Here is a 14,937-nt window from a genome sequence, read left to right as displayed (position 1 = left end):
TTCTTCTTTCTTCCTACTTTCAATTTTTTTTTCCTTTTCTATCTTTCATCCTTTTTTCCTTTCTTCCCTCTTCGTTGTTTCTGCATTTTTCTTTCTTCTTTCGTCCTGTTTTCTTCTTCCTTCATTTTCCTTTCTGCTTCCCTTTTTTCTTCTTCTTTCTATTACCTTCTTCCTTTTTTTTCTTCATTCGTGTTCTTTCTTCTTTCTTCCACCTTTTTCCTTCCTTCATCCTTGTTTCTTTATGCTTCATCATTATTCCTTCTTCCATCTTTATCTCACTTTTTCCTTCTTCAATTTTTTCTTCGATCTTTCATTTTTTTCCTTCTCCCTTCTTTCGTTTTCTTTCTCCTTTCTTCCGTCTTCTTCCTTCTTCTTTCCTCCTTTCTTCTTATCTGGGCCACTTTTATTCTTTAGTCTACATTCTTCTTTATTCTTTATTCAACATTCTTCTTTTGCTTTATTCTTTATTCTTCATTTTTCTTTATTATTCATTCTTCATTTTTCATTCTTCATTCTTCTTTATTCTTTATTCTTCATTCTTCATTCTTCTTTATTCTTTATTTTTTATTTTTTATTCTTTATTCTTTATTCATAATTCACTATACAATCACTTAACATAGTTGGTACAACATATCGTATGGTTGGGATTCAGCTCTTCGATACATTTCAGCCTTTTGAGACTTTCAGCTTTTCGGGAATTCAGCCTTTTGCGTTCAGCCTTATGTGTTTCAGCCTTTCGTAGGACACCCGACAGCAATGTCTTGTTAGACAAAGTTGTAGGCACATTTAAGCGCTATAAGTTCGTCATACATCATGAATTGATAGCTACCTTCTGGAAAAAGTTATGGGAAAATTATACAAACGAATGCAAATGACATTTTACAACACTGACCGGTGCTTGCAAAAACCAAAAAGGAGTAGTCATTTAGTGCATCACGCAAAAAAAAAAATTGATTGTGACCTTCCTCCCCTCGACCCCTTCGTAAAGATATTTGTTTTAAATATCTTAACGAATAATAAAAATTTAAAGAAATCCTGAACCCATCTTATTTGTGATCTACTTTAGAACTGTAAAAAGCTTCAGCAATTTTTATGAGATTATAATCCGACTATACAAGTTTCCATACATCATTTGCGTGAAAATCTATCACAAAATTTCAACACAGATCTATCTATACTATAGATTCTAAAGCCATCATGCATGCTTAGTGTAAGAAAAAGGCGAAAATTCAAACATGATATTCACTCTTACCTCTCGTGCCTGGCGAGTTCCTCTAGAATTTCATTATATTGCACTTTGGATGGTTTCTTCATTTCCGCCTCAAGCATTTGACCATACGGGCCACGGAGTGGTCTTTTGGAGTACCTTTTCAAGTCATGTTCACTCGACGGGGCCGGCGACGCACTGGTTCTATCTCTCGAGGATGCACGCTCGCTCTCATTATCCGACACCGAATCGCAACGTAAGAATATGTTTTTGAACGAGCGAACGGGAACCGAAGAAATTGGTGTAGAATCGTCCTTTTCGTCGGAGCTCTGATATGTTAAACTTTTTCTACGAGACCCCCGGGGCCATTCCGGCCGCGAGTTATCCGAATCCGGAGTATAAGGTCCTAGAAGAAATGGATCTGGTCCATGCAGTATGCTGGAATCTCTCATCTTATCTGGGGATGATGTGATATCCTTAGAGCTGAGATCTGTGCAGCTTTCGCCACTGAGATCTATGCTGGAATCTTTCTCTATTTTAAGTCTAGGTCGCCAGTTATCGTCGGGGGTACAATTGTCATTGGAATCAGATTCTGGATCTAGATTCGTGTCTATTGCAGGCCATTGAATATAAATCCCTTTCCGTCGCTTGGACTTATCAATCCTTCGCTTTTCTTCAATCTCACTATTGCTATTATTGATAGCTTCACCACCATCCTCATTATTGCTATGGCGTTTTCGTACTTCAACGATCTCCCCCTCATTAGATTTTATTCTGATAAGTGATTCCTCTGGAGTTGGAGGTGTTTCAATAATAGTAGTTGTTGTTTCTGTATCTGGCTCTGTACAAATAATCGATACGGGCGGCGTGCACATAAAAGTTTCATTTTCAAATTGATCGTTCAAATTGACTGCACAATCCAGCACTGGCTCCATAAACTGTTCCTCTGTTTCATCAACATTTTCAAGTGTTGATGCTTCCGGCTCCACAATTTCAGGTGGACTTTCTACAACAATAGTTTCCACTGGATTCAAATGTACCTCTTTTGGCTCGGATATACTTTCGCTTGGCTCTATAATACTGTCTAAACAATCCGACAATTTGGTGCATTCGGTCATGGACGCATCGATCCATTGCTCAGAAGGTCGAGCTGTGCTCCATTCACTAACCACGCAATCGTATACTGGTACAGGAATCAAACAAGTTGTAGCTTGTTGTAGGCATTCTTCATCTTTGGCCAGCGATTGTGGTGTTATTGGAATTCCTTCTTCTATCAATGGTTCCAGTATCATCTCGGATGCCTGGACCGCATTGATTTCGGCTTTTTTCTGTATGCTGCTCTCATTTTCAATCGTTTCCGAATGTTCTGCTTCCGGATCTTCAACGATTGTCTCAATATCGGAGTTTCTGTTGGAGGATAGCTCTTTTCCGTCGAATCCTTCGACACGATCGAAAATGTCCGGAGGGGTTAGATTTATATTAAGTTCTGTTTTCTTTAGAGGGATTTTTGAAATGCTATTATCGTCCATCGACACACCGGGTTCGGAGACTGCTGGACTACAACTACGAGTAAACTCTTTCTTGTTTCTTGGAAGCGTTACATTATCTACTGCAGAGCTTTCCTTTCCACGCATCAAGCTGTTTTTAATGGCACCTAAAGCTGAACGTATGTATTTACCGGATGAATAGTCTACTTGAGAGAAGGAAGCGCTTCGGAATGGAATAGTCTTCTGGGTATAGGAACCAATTATCGTTCTAGATTCTGGTCTGGACAATTTGGTGAATATATCATCTTCTTCTTTGAATGGTGTGCTTGGTGCTTCAGCAAGCACATTACTTTCTTTGGTAGGAGAACATTGTAAGCATTCTAAATTAGATGTGCTCACATTTGCACGAAGGCAAGTTTTATGTTCACTCAGAGGAGAACTTGGAGTGGATGCTCGATTACTTTCAACGAATTGATAGGGAAAATCAATCGAGCGAGATTCTTTGGATTTAACTAAATTGCTGCCATTGTCCTCTCTCCGCAAGGAATCTATGTTTAAAAGGCTGGCACTTGATAAGCTTGAATTTTGTCTTTCGAAGGTTTTATCGAGGCTCTGGGATGCTTTGGGTCGACGTGGGGGTGGTACGGGTGCACGTGTTCCTTTCAACAGTTCAGTAAGCTCTCTGAGACGTTCAGTTTTAGTACCACCGTGTTTATCGCCTGTTTTAGCCTCGCTCGATCCAGATGTTGTCTTTTTCACTAGTTTTTGTAATCGATCCAAGGTGTTGTTTCGCTTTTCCATTATCTGTGAATTTGAACAAGAAAAAATGGAAGGATGAGATACTGGATTACTTTAATTTTATTAAGTATAAACGTCCTTAAGTTAATCAAATATAGATGTTGCTAGAAATTCCATCGCGAAGCTATAATCTTCGAGTTCAAGGTATACTATATGACTTGAAGCCAAACTCAATATCAGTGAGTTTGTAATGTTATTATTGTCTCGCTTGGCATGCCAGCTCGTTCGGGAAATAGTGCGCTATACATCGTACTATCACCGTGCACGCCTGCTCTTTCGACAATCTCTGATTCGTTCTACTTATCAGTGTGAATCAAGATGACCCAGCTATGCATATATATTAACAAACGTTACTGTGATCTTTGTGGAGTGGACTCTCAGAGATAAACAGATAAATACCACAATTCAAACCGATTAAGTTGCATCAGCTTATATACGATTTCATTTGGTCGTATATAAATTACAGAAACTTGTACATGACATTGATCGGTCATTTGAAGATGCTCTCTGAAAAATATTTTCATGTACGGTGATCAAAAAACTTTCCCACGGAACAGCAAAATGCAATGCGGTTGTAATACGGGACGAGGCATGAAGAAAAGAAGTACGACTTTCGTATGAGTCTTCGAATAAGCCAGCGATCGCTAGAACTAGCCGAATAGCATGTCTTGTTAAGAGTAGTCACCATGCTACTACCCAAGCCGTTCATGGGCGAACGTTAGGCAAAATAACAGCGATTTCAACAAGGGTGTTCTTAAAATTGGCCCTCAATCGTTATGGATCCTTGAGATAGATGCAAGAGATAGTTTCATCGGCGAGCTCCCCTACTCAAAACCTAACCAAATGGTTAATGAAAGAGTTCCAAAGTATGCCGAAACCATTCCCCAGCAGGTCAGTCATCAACATCCAGGAGTTCGCCCATAAGCTGTTGGAACATTACCCGAGAAATGGAAGAGATACATCGACAATATTTCCAGCATTATCAACCAAAAGTATTTACCCAGGATTTTGGAAGCGATAAACAACGTACATAAGGACAATTACCCCACTTCCTTTTTCCCCGAATGTAACATTTCACCCAATGTAACTACCCCGAATGTAACAATTTCCTGAATGTAACATTTCCCCGAAAATAAAGTATCTCCTGCAAATACATGTTTGCAATCCACTGTATGCGTCCAAAAGAGCAGCGCTCAAAGATACGTTCAAGAGGGTCTTATTGGAGATTATCAGCCCAAGATCCTTTTATTGCTTTTAAGTTATACAGATATCAGAGTACAGTGTTTTTCAAGGTCGTTTTTGTTCTAAAGTAGTCGGACAACTGTTGCATTTTTAAACAGTAGAACCGCGAAGAGAAATTCCGATTTTGGTAAATATTTTCATATTTATCTTTGAAATTAAAACTCCTGTCCTGTATATGTATACCTTCTTTTTTATCTATTGCGTTTATTTGACAGGCTCAGGCGTGTATAACACTTAACGGAGGCGAGACTTTATGATATTTACAATCGATATCATCTTATTATCAACAGTTAGTAAGGGGAAAGGGTATAGACCAAGATACTCGTGGCGACTCAAGGTTAGATTGCGTAATTTCAGGACGGACTAGGTTGGGATTTAGGTTTGAGGTATTACAGCTGCTCATCCGGGCATTTGACGTCATTAACGGTATGGCGTAGCGTCGTGCTCGAGTTGTGGTTCGTCAGGGAGCATCTTCCGGATGGCCATAGCTTCGTATTACACAACTATAAGATAAAAACAAAACAAAAACGAGAGCTTGAGCTTGAGCTTGATTGACTGCTCGTAGTTGCTACTCCATTATGACCAGATCAGCTGTTCTTGCACAGGGAACCAACAGATGTTTGCTTGGGACTAGCACACATCTTCAATGTACAAGTACTGGTGATCTCATTTGTTAGGTCATACTGGCGCCTGCCACGTCAGAATGCAAGTCAATGTAGGGAAGGGGAGGAAATGATGATGCAATCACTCGCCCACTGCAAGACGAATATACCTCTGCACTTGCCACGAGTTCATGCGGAATTTGTTGGAATTTCTGGGTTAGGTTGGAGAGGCAGAGGTCCGTCTTGGTTAACGAGCTGCCAATGTGATAGATAGAAGGTAACTGATGGAATTTCTAATTGGATGTAGGAAACGAGCTCTATTAGTTCATTTCCAATTCTAGCAGATTACTGTTAGAATACTCAAGTTGAAGGTATATAGGAATAGTAATGGAAACGGTATGGAAGTCCATTTCCAGTTCTAGCGATTGCTAGAACATGAGAAATAAAGAGAAAGATACAAAGTAGGAGAATGGAACGGACCTGGGATTGAACCCACGACCTCCTGTGTATGAGGCAGAAGCAGTAGCCATATGACTACCAAGCCCGCTAAAAAAAAACAAAACAAAAACGAGAAAGAAAAAAAATAGGGGAATTAGACTTTTATGTCAGACGAGCAAAGAAAGGCATAGATGGCCTGCATATAAACCACATCGCGATCCCCCAAAACACCTCTTACTTCCCTGTAGGGTTGTTTACCTCGGGCCACAAGGGTGTCCAATAGTTGCTCTCTGGAGGCGTCGTTTTCCGAGCAATACCAAACTACGTGATCGATGTCATCGTAACCGGCTCCACACCTACATAGGTTGCTATCGACCAGGTTTATTCTATAGAGGTGTGCGTTTAGTGAATAGTGATTGGACATAAGTCTCGACATCGTGCGAATGAAGCCTCGGCTTAAATCCTCACCTCTGAACCATGCTCGCGCAGAAACTTTAGGTACTATGGAAAACAGCCACCGTCCAAGTTCATTGTGTGACCAAATCATTTGCCAATTTTGAAGAGTACTCTGACGGACTAATGGGAAAAACTCGTTGTTCGATTGCTGCCAGCTCAGCAACATAAACCGAACACGGTTCTTGAAGTTTTCGGAAGGTGGTTGAATTCACGTTGAAAACACCGAAGCCAGTGGATCCGTTAATGCGAGAACCATCAGTGAAATATCTGTTATTGCAATTGACATGTTCATATTTTTCAGAAAAAATGGAAGGGATAGATAATTGTCGAAGATGATCTGCTATTCTTTGAATAGCGTGTTTCATGGACAGATCGTATTCAATTGAGGAACTGTCGTTGACGAAGTGAACTCGAGGTGGATTATAACATGGAAGACAGAGATCTGACGATATGTAGTTGAGAGAGACTCGCAGGTATCTTGAACGATGAGCCAGTTCAAGCATATTATCGAAGTTTTCTAATACAAGTGTGTTACTTGGTCCACATTTGATCAGTATTCCAAGTGAGAGCTCCCAGTAACGGTGCTTTATAGGAGTGACTCCAGCAAGCACCTCCAGGCTCATGTTATGCGTTGAATGCATACAGCCAAGAGCAATACGCAAACAACGATATTGAATTCGTTCCAATTTGATTAGGTGGCAAGGTATTTAATGTATACCTTCTTAATAAGTATTAGTCAATGGTTCTTCTTCTTCTTATTATTACTGTCCCATTACTGTCCCATGTCCCACACTGGGACAGAGCCACATCGCAACTTAGCCACATCGCAACTCATTAAGCACTTCCACAGTTATTAACTGCGAGGTTTCTAAGCCAGGTAACCTGGCCCAGGTTACCATTTTTGCATTCGTATATCCTGAGGCTAGCACGATGATACTTTTATGCCCAGGGAAATCGAGACAATTTCCAATCCGAAAATTGCCTAGATCGGCACCGGGAATCGAACCCAGCCACCCTCAGCATGGTCTTGCTTTATAGCCGCGCGCTTTACTGCACGGCTAAGGAGGCCCCTCAGAAGGTTCCTTTTCAACAAAAATATCGCGTTTTCCCAGATCGAACTCTTTAGAAGTGGGCGTTTCCTCAGAATAATGAATGTTTGACCTGTTGAACAAATCTGTAGAAGATGACCACTTATCTTACGAACTCCAAAATATCTAACCCAACGAATATTCTTATATATATACTAGCGCTTCCAAGCGGATGAGTTCCGAAATAATATGGTTTGCGACAGTTTCGTTTTAACCACTTGAATTAACGTACAATTCAATGGGATTGTACAAACTCGTCCTATGACAAGCACTTGAATTAATTTGTAGAAGACTGCATTTTTATAAATCCTACGGATTCCACAATGTCAAGCGAATAAGATCCGAGGTGATATATCAGTTAGCGCTCAACTTTCTAGCAGAGTAGTTGTGTTTCGCAGTGGAAGCCACACACAGGCTTTTGATTTTTTTCCGAGTTTTTCTGTGACACCTAACCAGCGGAAATAGCGCCGCGAGTGCCATCGCGAGGAGCGTTCATCGCGAAAACACGGTTCGTATCGACTACGCTAACGTGCCGAAGAAGCCTTCCTTCGAGGAGCTTCATGACTTTGTAGCATCCACATTGTGTCTCCAATATGATCAAGTTGTCCGTCTCCAGCCAAGCAGAGCACTCGGCTGCGCATTAGTCAAGGTCACCGACCTTGAGCTAGCTCGGAGAATTGTAGCAGAACACGACAACAAACATGAAACAGAAGTAAATGGCAAAATCTACAAGCTTCGGATCACTGATTGCACTTCGGGTGCAGAACACGACGCTCTGCAATATATACGCTCCATCTGGCTCAGCTTTCCGAGCAGAACGAGAACGCTTCTACACCGGCACACTTGCATACTATCTTCGTCAGCATACAGAACACACACTGATTGCTGGCGATTTCAACTGTGTGATACGACAGTGTGACGCGACCGGCCAAAATCATAGCCCGGCTCTGTTGGCCACTACACAGCAGCTACAGCTGATCGATGTTTGGCAGAGCCTCTCTTCAAACAAGCTTCAGGCTTCAAACAGGTTTCACGTACGTCACGCACAATTCCTCTGCTTGCTTGGATCGTATCTACGTTATCCAGAACCTACGTAGTCACCTGGGATCTGCCGATACGCATGTCTGCTCTTTTTCCGACCATAAGGCTCTAACAGCACGAATCTGTTTTCTCCACCTAGGGCGTGAGTACATGTCCCTGGTCTACCCTTTTTTGAAAGTTGCTGATATAAGCCTGTAATCATTGTCTGCCCATTCCCTTGTCTGTCGTACCCCATTACGAATGTCTCCCCCTTGTTGTATATTTCAATGTCTGTCGTTAATCCCTTCCGTATGTCTTCCTCTCGTCGTTGTCTCCCGAAAACAGTTCGTTTGTCCCGCTACAGATGTAAAAATGCGAGGAATGTCAATGTGAACATCAGCATCGTAATTACTTAAGCATCCTAAAATCCTTTTCTTTCCTACTGTATTATTGTATTCCCTAACCTCGACTAAACCGCGAGTCTTTCGGTTCCCCAAAACTAACACTATGTATAAGAATCGAGAAATGTATTGTTAAACTTGATTTCGGCTCCGTAACGCGTCACGGAAAATGAGCCTTCCAAATAAACAGAATGGAGCAAATACGAGAAACGTTTCAACGCTTCGGATGAGTGTCTGAAGCACGGCTTAGTTTGGAGAAATATTCTACCTCCATATCCGTGGGTTATACCGACGACATGCCGCTCACCGTACTTGGCTGAGGTGCGAAAACACACTGCACATTTTGAGAGTTACGCTTGCAAATTCCATACGCCTAATGAACAAACTTAACTGGGATGCTCTTGTAGCCAAATTCACACAGCAAGTGTATCTTCACTCCTTCCGCACACTCAGCTTACACCAAAGGGTGACCCTACTAAATGTGTTCATCTCACCTAAACTTTGGTATCTGGCGTCGCTGCTCACTTCTGCTGTTGTACACACCGCTAAAATAACAATGACGATGAGAACTTTCCTATGGAGAGGCATTTCTGCAAGGCTGCCGATTCAACAGTTTGGCGCGGAATATAGAAAGAGGTGGGGTGAAGCTCCAATGGCCCATATTCAAATGCCGCTCTCTGCTGACAAGCCGACATGCCCAGGACATCGATAGATCTTTTATACTTCAAGCAAATCCTAATCCACCCGCCGACTGTCCATGTTTAAAGTTGTTCCTTGCGACTTTTGCGCTTTGGTTTCCCCCCCAAACCCAACAGAATCCATCTGCAGCAGCCATTCACACTTTTCTTATTGAGTAAACAGAAGATCCCAAAGTGTCACAAGAACATCCAAGAGAACATTGGGGGAGAATTTGGAAGAATATTTCAAGGAAGCAACTGACACTAAGCCAACGAACCTATTCCTGGCCGTAAATCGTAAATTGGAGCATCGGGAGCTGATGTTTAGAATGAACAGAACTGCAACGCAGCATCTGAAATGCTTAAGCATAAGCTCAATGCTTGTGTACGGGTGGAAGCAACCTGGAGACTACTGCAGCAGATGATATCCGCTACTCTCAACGGATGGCGCAGGTTTTCGGCAGAGCAATTACTAAGACCGCAACTACATACTTGGTATAGACATAAAGAAAAAATTCAAATCTTGAAATTGTTTGCAAATTATGTCAGCTTTATTATGCAAAGTAATAATGTTATCGACGTAGCAGCACAGGAAATTGATGTATGAATAGATATTTATGTAATTAATTTTTTACTCAATTAATAAGCAAACAAATTTTACAAAAAAAATATAACCATATAACTTGTGACAATGTTTTGACCTCTTGAACAAATTTGTAGATAACGGCAACTATCGAAATTTACGGATTCTATATCTAACCCAACGAGTATATACACTAGCGCATCCAAGCGAATGAGCTGCGGAATAATATGATCTGCGATCATTTCGTTTTGACATCTTGATAAAAAAATAGTAGAAGACGGCAACTTCCTAAATCTTACGGATTTCAAAATATCTAACCCAACGAGTATTTCCATGTACACTAGCGTCGCTAAATGCATGAGTTCCGAAATAATTCATTGTTAATTGTCGACTGGAATTAAAGTTGCTTATGGATGTGGCTTTCTCAGTTTGAGGACGACTAGATTTTGAAATTACCCGACGTTTCGGCAGAATGTATTTGGCCTTTTTCAAGGGAAATCATTTGTCAACCGTTTTTCGTTCGCGAATTAATGCTTGTTTTGGGCTTCTTGTATGCCACAATTATACACATTAAAAAACATTAATTATGATGATATACGAAAAACACTTCAACACTGTACGATACTAAACGGCTATTTCCAAGCCAGCCTGTGCCATCGGTACAACGGACCGAAAATTCCTGGCAGCTGGTCAGTAGGGCAAAGCGGAAGTCGAACGCATTCTGACCCGCAAAGAAAGCTAAGTACAGAGGCGAGGCCTTGTTGGTGAAAACTGATAAGGCAAAGTACGCTGAAGTCCTTAAATCGATGCGGGCGGCCGAAAAGCTTTCGGCGCTGGGTCAGGACGTGCGAAGCGTCAGACGCACCAAGACCGGTGAAATGATGTTGGTTCTGAAACGCGGAGCGCAGGCTAGTGGGACTGACTACAGGAAGCTAGCCCAAGAGGTCTTGGGTGACGACGCCAAGGTGAGTTGGGAGCGGAAGTGACCCTCCAGTTCAAGCAACTGGACAAGGTCACGAACGCGGACGACGTCGTCTCTGCCGTCAGGAACCAGTGCAGTACAGAGGTCGAGAAGACCTCTGTACGCCTAAGAGGCGGTCCCTTTGGCACGCAGGTAGCCTACCTTAGGTTACCAGTTGCGGAAGCCAAAAAGGTAATGGAGCGAGGGAAGTTGAAGATCGGCTGGTCAGAGTGCCCAGTGAGCAAACTCCAGCCGCCTTCAGTGGACAGGTGCACAAGTCCTACGACTTTAAGGGCCCAGACAGTAGCAACCTGTGTCGTCGGTGTGGTGAGGCGTATGAATGTGATAAGGCACCAATGTGCTTTATCTGCGCCAGCAAAGAGCAAGCCTGTAACCACGTTTTGGGTGGGTCTTCGTGTCCCATCGGAGAGAAAAATAAGAATAAGTTGTGCAAGTACAAAGCTGAATCTTAATCACTGTGCAACTGCCCAGCAGCTGCTGTGGCAGTCGGTCTCGGAGTCGAGGATCGATGTCGCCCTCCTGTCCGACCCGTAAAACGTCCTCGTCGATAACGGCAGTTGGGTGATGGACGGGTCTAGGATGGAGGCTATTTGCACGACGGGACGGTACCCGATCCAAGAGGTGGTACACTCTTCTGCTGTGGGTGTCGCGATAGCTAAGATCAATGGTATGTTCTATTGTAGCTGCTATGCCCCACCAAGGTGAATATTAAAACAGATCAACCAGATCATCGATAGGCTGTCGTCTGACCTAATCGGTCGTAAGCTGGTCATCATAGGAGGAGATTTTAACGCTTGGGCAGTGGAGTGGGGCAGCCGCTGCATCAATCGAAGGGGTCAAGCGTTACTAGAGGCTCTAGTGATGCTCGACGCAGTGCTAGTCAATGATGGTTCCGCTAGTACGTTCAGAAGGAACGGGGTCGAGTCATGGATTGACGTAGCGTTTGTCAGTCCTAGTCTGGCACCAAACTTGGACTGAAGGGTGGACGAGGGTTACACCCATAGTTATCATCTAGCAAATCGCTTTAAGAGCCAGTTCGCGAGAAGCGCGACCCCCTTTCCAAGGGAGGCTACAACGATGTTATCTGCGTTATGGAATCAACGGGGTGCATCACGCCACGCGATGCACCAATCAGAAGCTAGGTGTAGGAATGTGCTATGCCTACCTAGCACAATTAGGCTATAAAACTCGAGTGCCAACGTGGCTCGTTCCCTTTACTTGTTCATTAAGCAGTGAGTAGTGTAGTGGTCTTACGTTAATAAAGTGTTTCGGTATATTAAAATTAGTTTTTAAAAACGCTAAACGGTATCCAAGATCCCTAACTGGTGTCAGAAGTGGGATCCGCGAGTGAGGTGTTAAAATAGTGATTGCATCAACCGCTCCAGAAAAATCCAGCAACGGAAACAAAGGACGAACGATTGCTGTCCGCCGCACAACGCATCTTTAAATGGTCATTAATAAACTGTAAGTACAACTCAATTTCTTACACCGTTACACGCTTTTACAAACCATGCCAAACACACGCCATTCAGACGAGATTGAGCAGCTCAAGGCACTAGTGCATGAGCTTAAGAGACAGGTATTGTCTCAGCCCGATAACTCGCAACAGTCAGAGATTGACGCGTTGAGAGATGAGCTAGCGGGGCTTAGGGCACAGATTGTGCCGCCTACACAGGCACAGGGCGGGGACGCATTTCGGCTCCCTGACCCGTTCAAGTATTTGTCAGAATTCACGGGCAACAAGAAAGAACTTTCAGCTTGGCTGGAAGAGGTCGATGACCTGTATAATGATTATAAAGTAAAAACCTCAAACGGGGGTTATTCACTTAGCAGCCTCCACATTAGAGCCATCAAAAATAAGGGGAAAGGGGAAGCCCGCACATTACTATGCGCAAATGGCAACCCTAACACTATAGACGGGATCAAGAGGATCATCGTCGAACATTACGGTGATGAAAAGGATTTCATCACTAACCTCTCTACCCTTTTCCACACACGGAAGGGAGACAAATCACACACCCGTTTTTATAACGATATGCGTGAAGTAAACATCAAACTTAAAGCAAATCTCCAAACGAAACTGTTGGCACACGCCAACATGTACAGAATCGATAGCGGCTTCGGTTGAACTTTGTTGGCCCACTGCCAACGATAACGGCTTTCATCGGTTCCTTGTTAGCCCACTGCCAACAATGGAGGATGACGATGAGTGGCTCACTGCCAAAACTCGGGTAGACGGATGAATCGATCCTCGAACGAACCAAAATGGCGCAGTGCTGCTGTGGAATGTGCTAGTCGGTGTCGCTGACTCGAGAAACGAAGCTCTGCAAAGAACTCTTATTTTAATTAACTCCAAAGTGAGCAGCGACACTCGGCAGCGGGCGAGGCAATCAGCAGTATTCGAACGACGGGAACTGGTTGGCACAGGATTGGACACAACCAGGGATCCAACTCTAGGCTCAAAGCAATCCGGTGGTTTCTTTGATGAAAAAATAATTGGTCACGAACTTCACTTTTTGTGTTTTTTTCCGGTAAAATTGGAAACAGACTGAGAGACGAGTACAATAATGCTTTTTCTTTTATAGTTTACCGGCAAGCAAAAAACCCTATCGCTACAATAATGGTGTTGGTGACATTTTTTATTTAGCAACATCTAGAAACATGTAGAAGGTACTTCAAAGCTGTTATTTCATTGGGTGTTACATTTTATTCATCGATTTGCCGGTATGGGTTTATAGAAACTCTTATGCTAGTGTTAGTAATTGGAAGCCGTTACCGCGGCTAGCTCGGGTTAGTAGGTAGAAAATAACAAACATAAGGATGGGAAAGGGAAAGGGGAATATCATCGTTGTAGAGTGCTCTGCCTCATCGGCCATGGAACGATCGTCTGTTGTGTAGGGGTTCCCAAATTATTCGCCGTTGCGAACATCCTCCCCGGCGGGCTTCCGAGGATCACTAGCAGACTCCTCGCTAGTGATACGTGGCCTGTTATTCTCTATGGGCAATACAGAAATTTTCGTTATTGAGCGTCGATACAATGAATTTCCCACCTTAACTTCAACGACCCTTACCAGGCCATCTTCCCCTGGATATGAGCGAACAATTCTTCCCAGCTTCCACTGCTGTGGTGGCATATTCTTTTCTTCTAGCAAAACTACCGTTCCAGGAACAACATTGGGAAGACGAATCCAATTTTTGGCTCTCGGTTGTAAGCTGACAAGATAATCATGAGACCATGACCTCCAGAAATGTTCTCTCATTTGCTGGAGATGCTGCCATCTGGACAAACGGTTTTACTCAAACCTTCATATGAAGGCTCTGGAACAGCAGTCATCGGTCTCCCGATTAAAAAATGAGCAGGGTAATAACTTCACCTTCAGTTGGATCATCCGAGGGCATAAATAAGGGCCTAGAGTTAAGAATTGCTTCTATTTGAGTAAGAAGCGTGTAAAACTCCTCAAAGGTTAATTTTCTTCCTTAAGCATACGTTTCAGGTGGTACTTAGTGCTTTTGACGGAGGCTTCCATAAGCCTCCAAACTCTGGAGACTCTGGTGGAATAAAATTCCAAACGATTTCTTTGGCTTGGCAGAAAGCCTCAATATCATGGACAGCGACGTAGTCTTGGAATAGTACAAAGAGCTCATGAAGCTCAGTGTTAGCTCCTTTAAAATTGCTACCATTATCAGAATGGAGTTCTCTTACCAATCCTTCGACTAACGAATCTCTGTAAGGCAGCGATAAAGGCAGCGGTAGTCATATCGGAAACAAGTTCCAGATGAATGGATTTTGTAACCATGCATACAAAAACAGCAATGTATGCCTTAACAAAATTGGGTTTACGTGTGCCTTGTTTGATAACGAATGGTCCTGCATAATCGACCCCTGATACTTCGAACGGAGCCGCAGGCGATACACGACTCATTGGCAAATTACCCATGTATTGAGAAACTCCCTT

General features: G+C 42.9%; 1 protein-coding gene across 1 annotated transcript in view; it reads right to left on the bottom strand.

Annotated features, from left to right (window-relative positions):
* LOC134226403 (uncharacterized) overlaps nucleotides 1-14,937 on the bottom strand; it is a 197,557-nt gene that overhangs the window by 79,452 nt on the left and 103,168 nt on the right. The window contains 1 exon segment of the mRNA XM_062707163.1: nucleotides 1,253-3,498. Within this exon segment, the coding sequence (XP_062563147.1) occupies nucleotides 1,253-3,498 (2,246 nt within the window).

Source organism: Armigeres subalbatus, chromosome 3, assembly GCF_024139115.2.
Source record: "Armigeres subalbatus isolate Guangzhou_Male chromosome 3, GZ_Asu_2, whole genome shotgun sequence".
Taxonomy (NCBI): domain Eukaryota; kingdom Metazoa; phylum Arthropoda; class Insecta; order Diptera; family Culicidae; genus Armigeres; species Armigeres subalbatus.
This window is presented reverse-complemented; position numbering and strand designations above follow the sequence as displayed.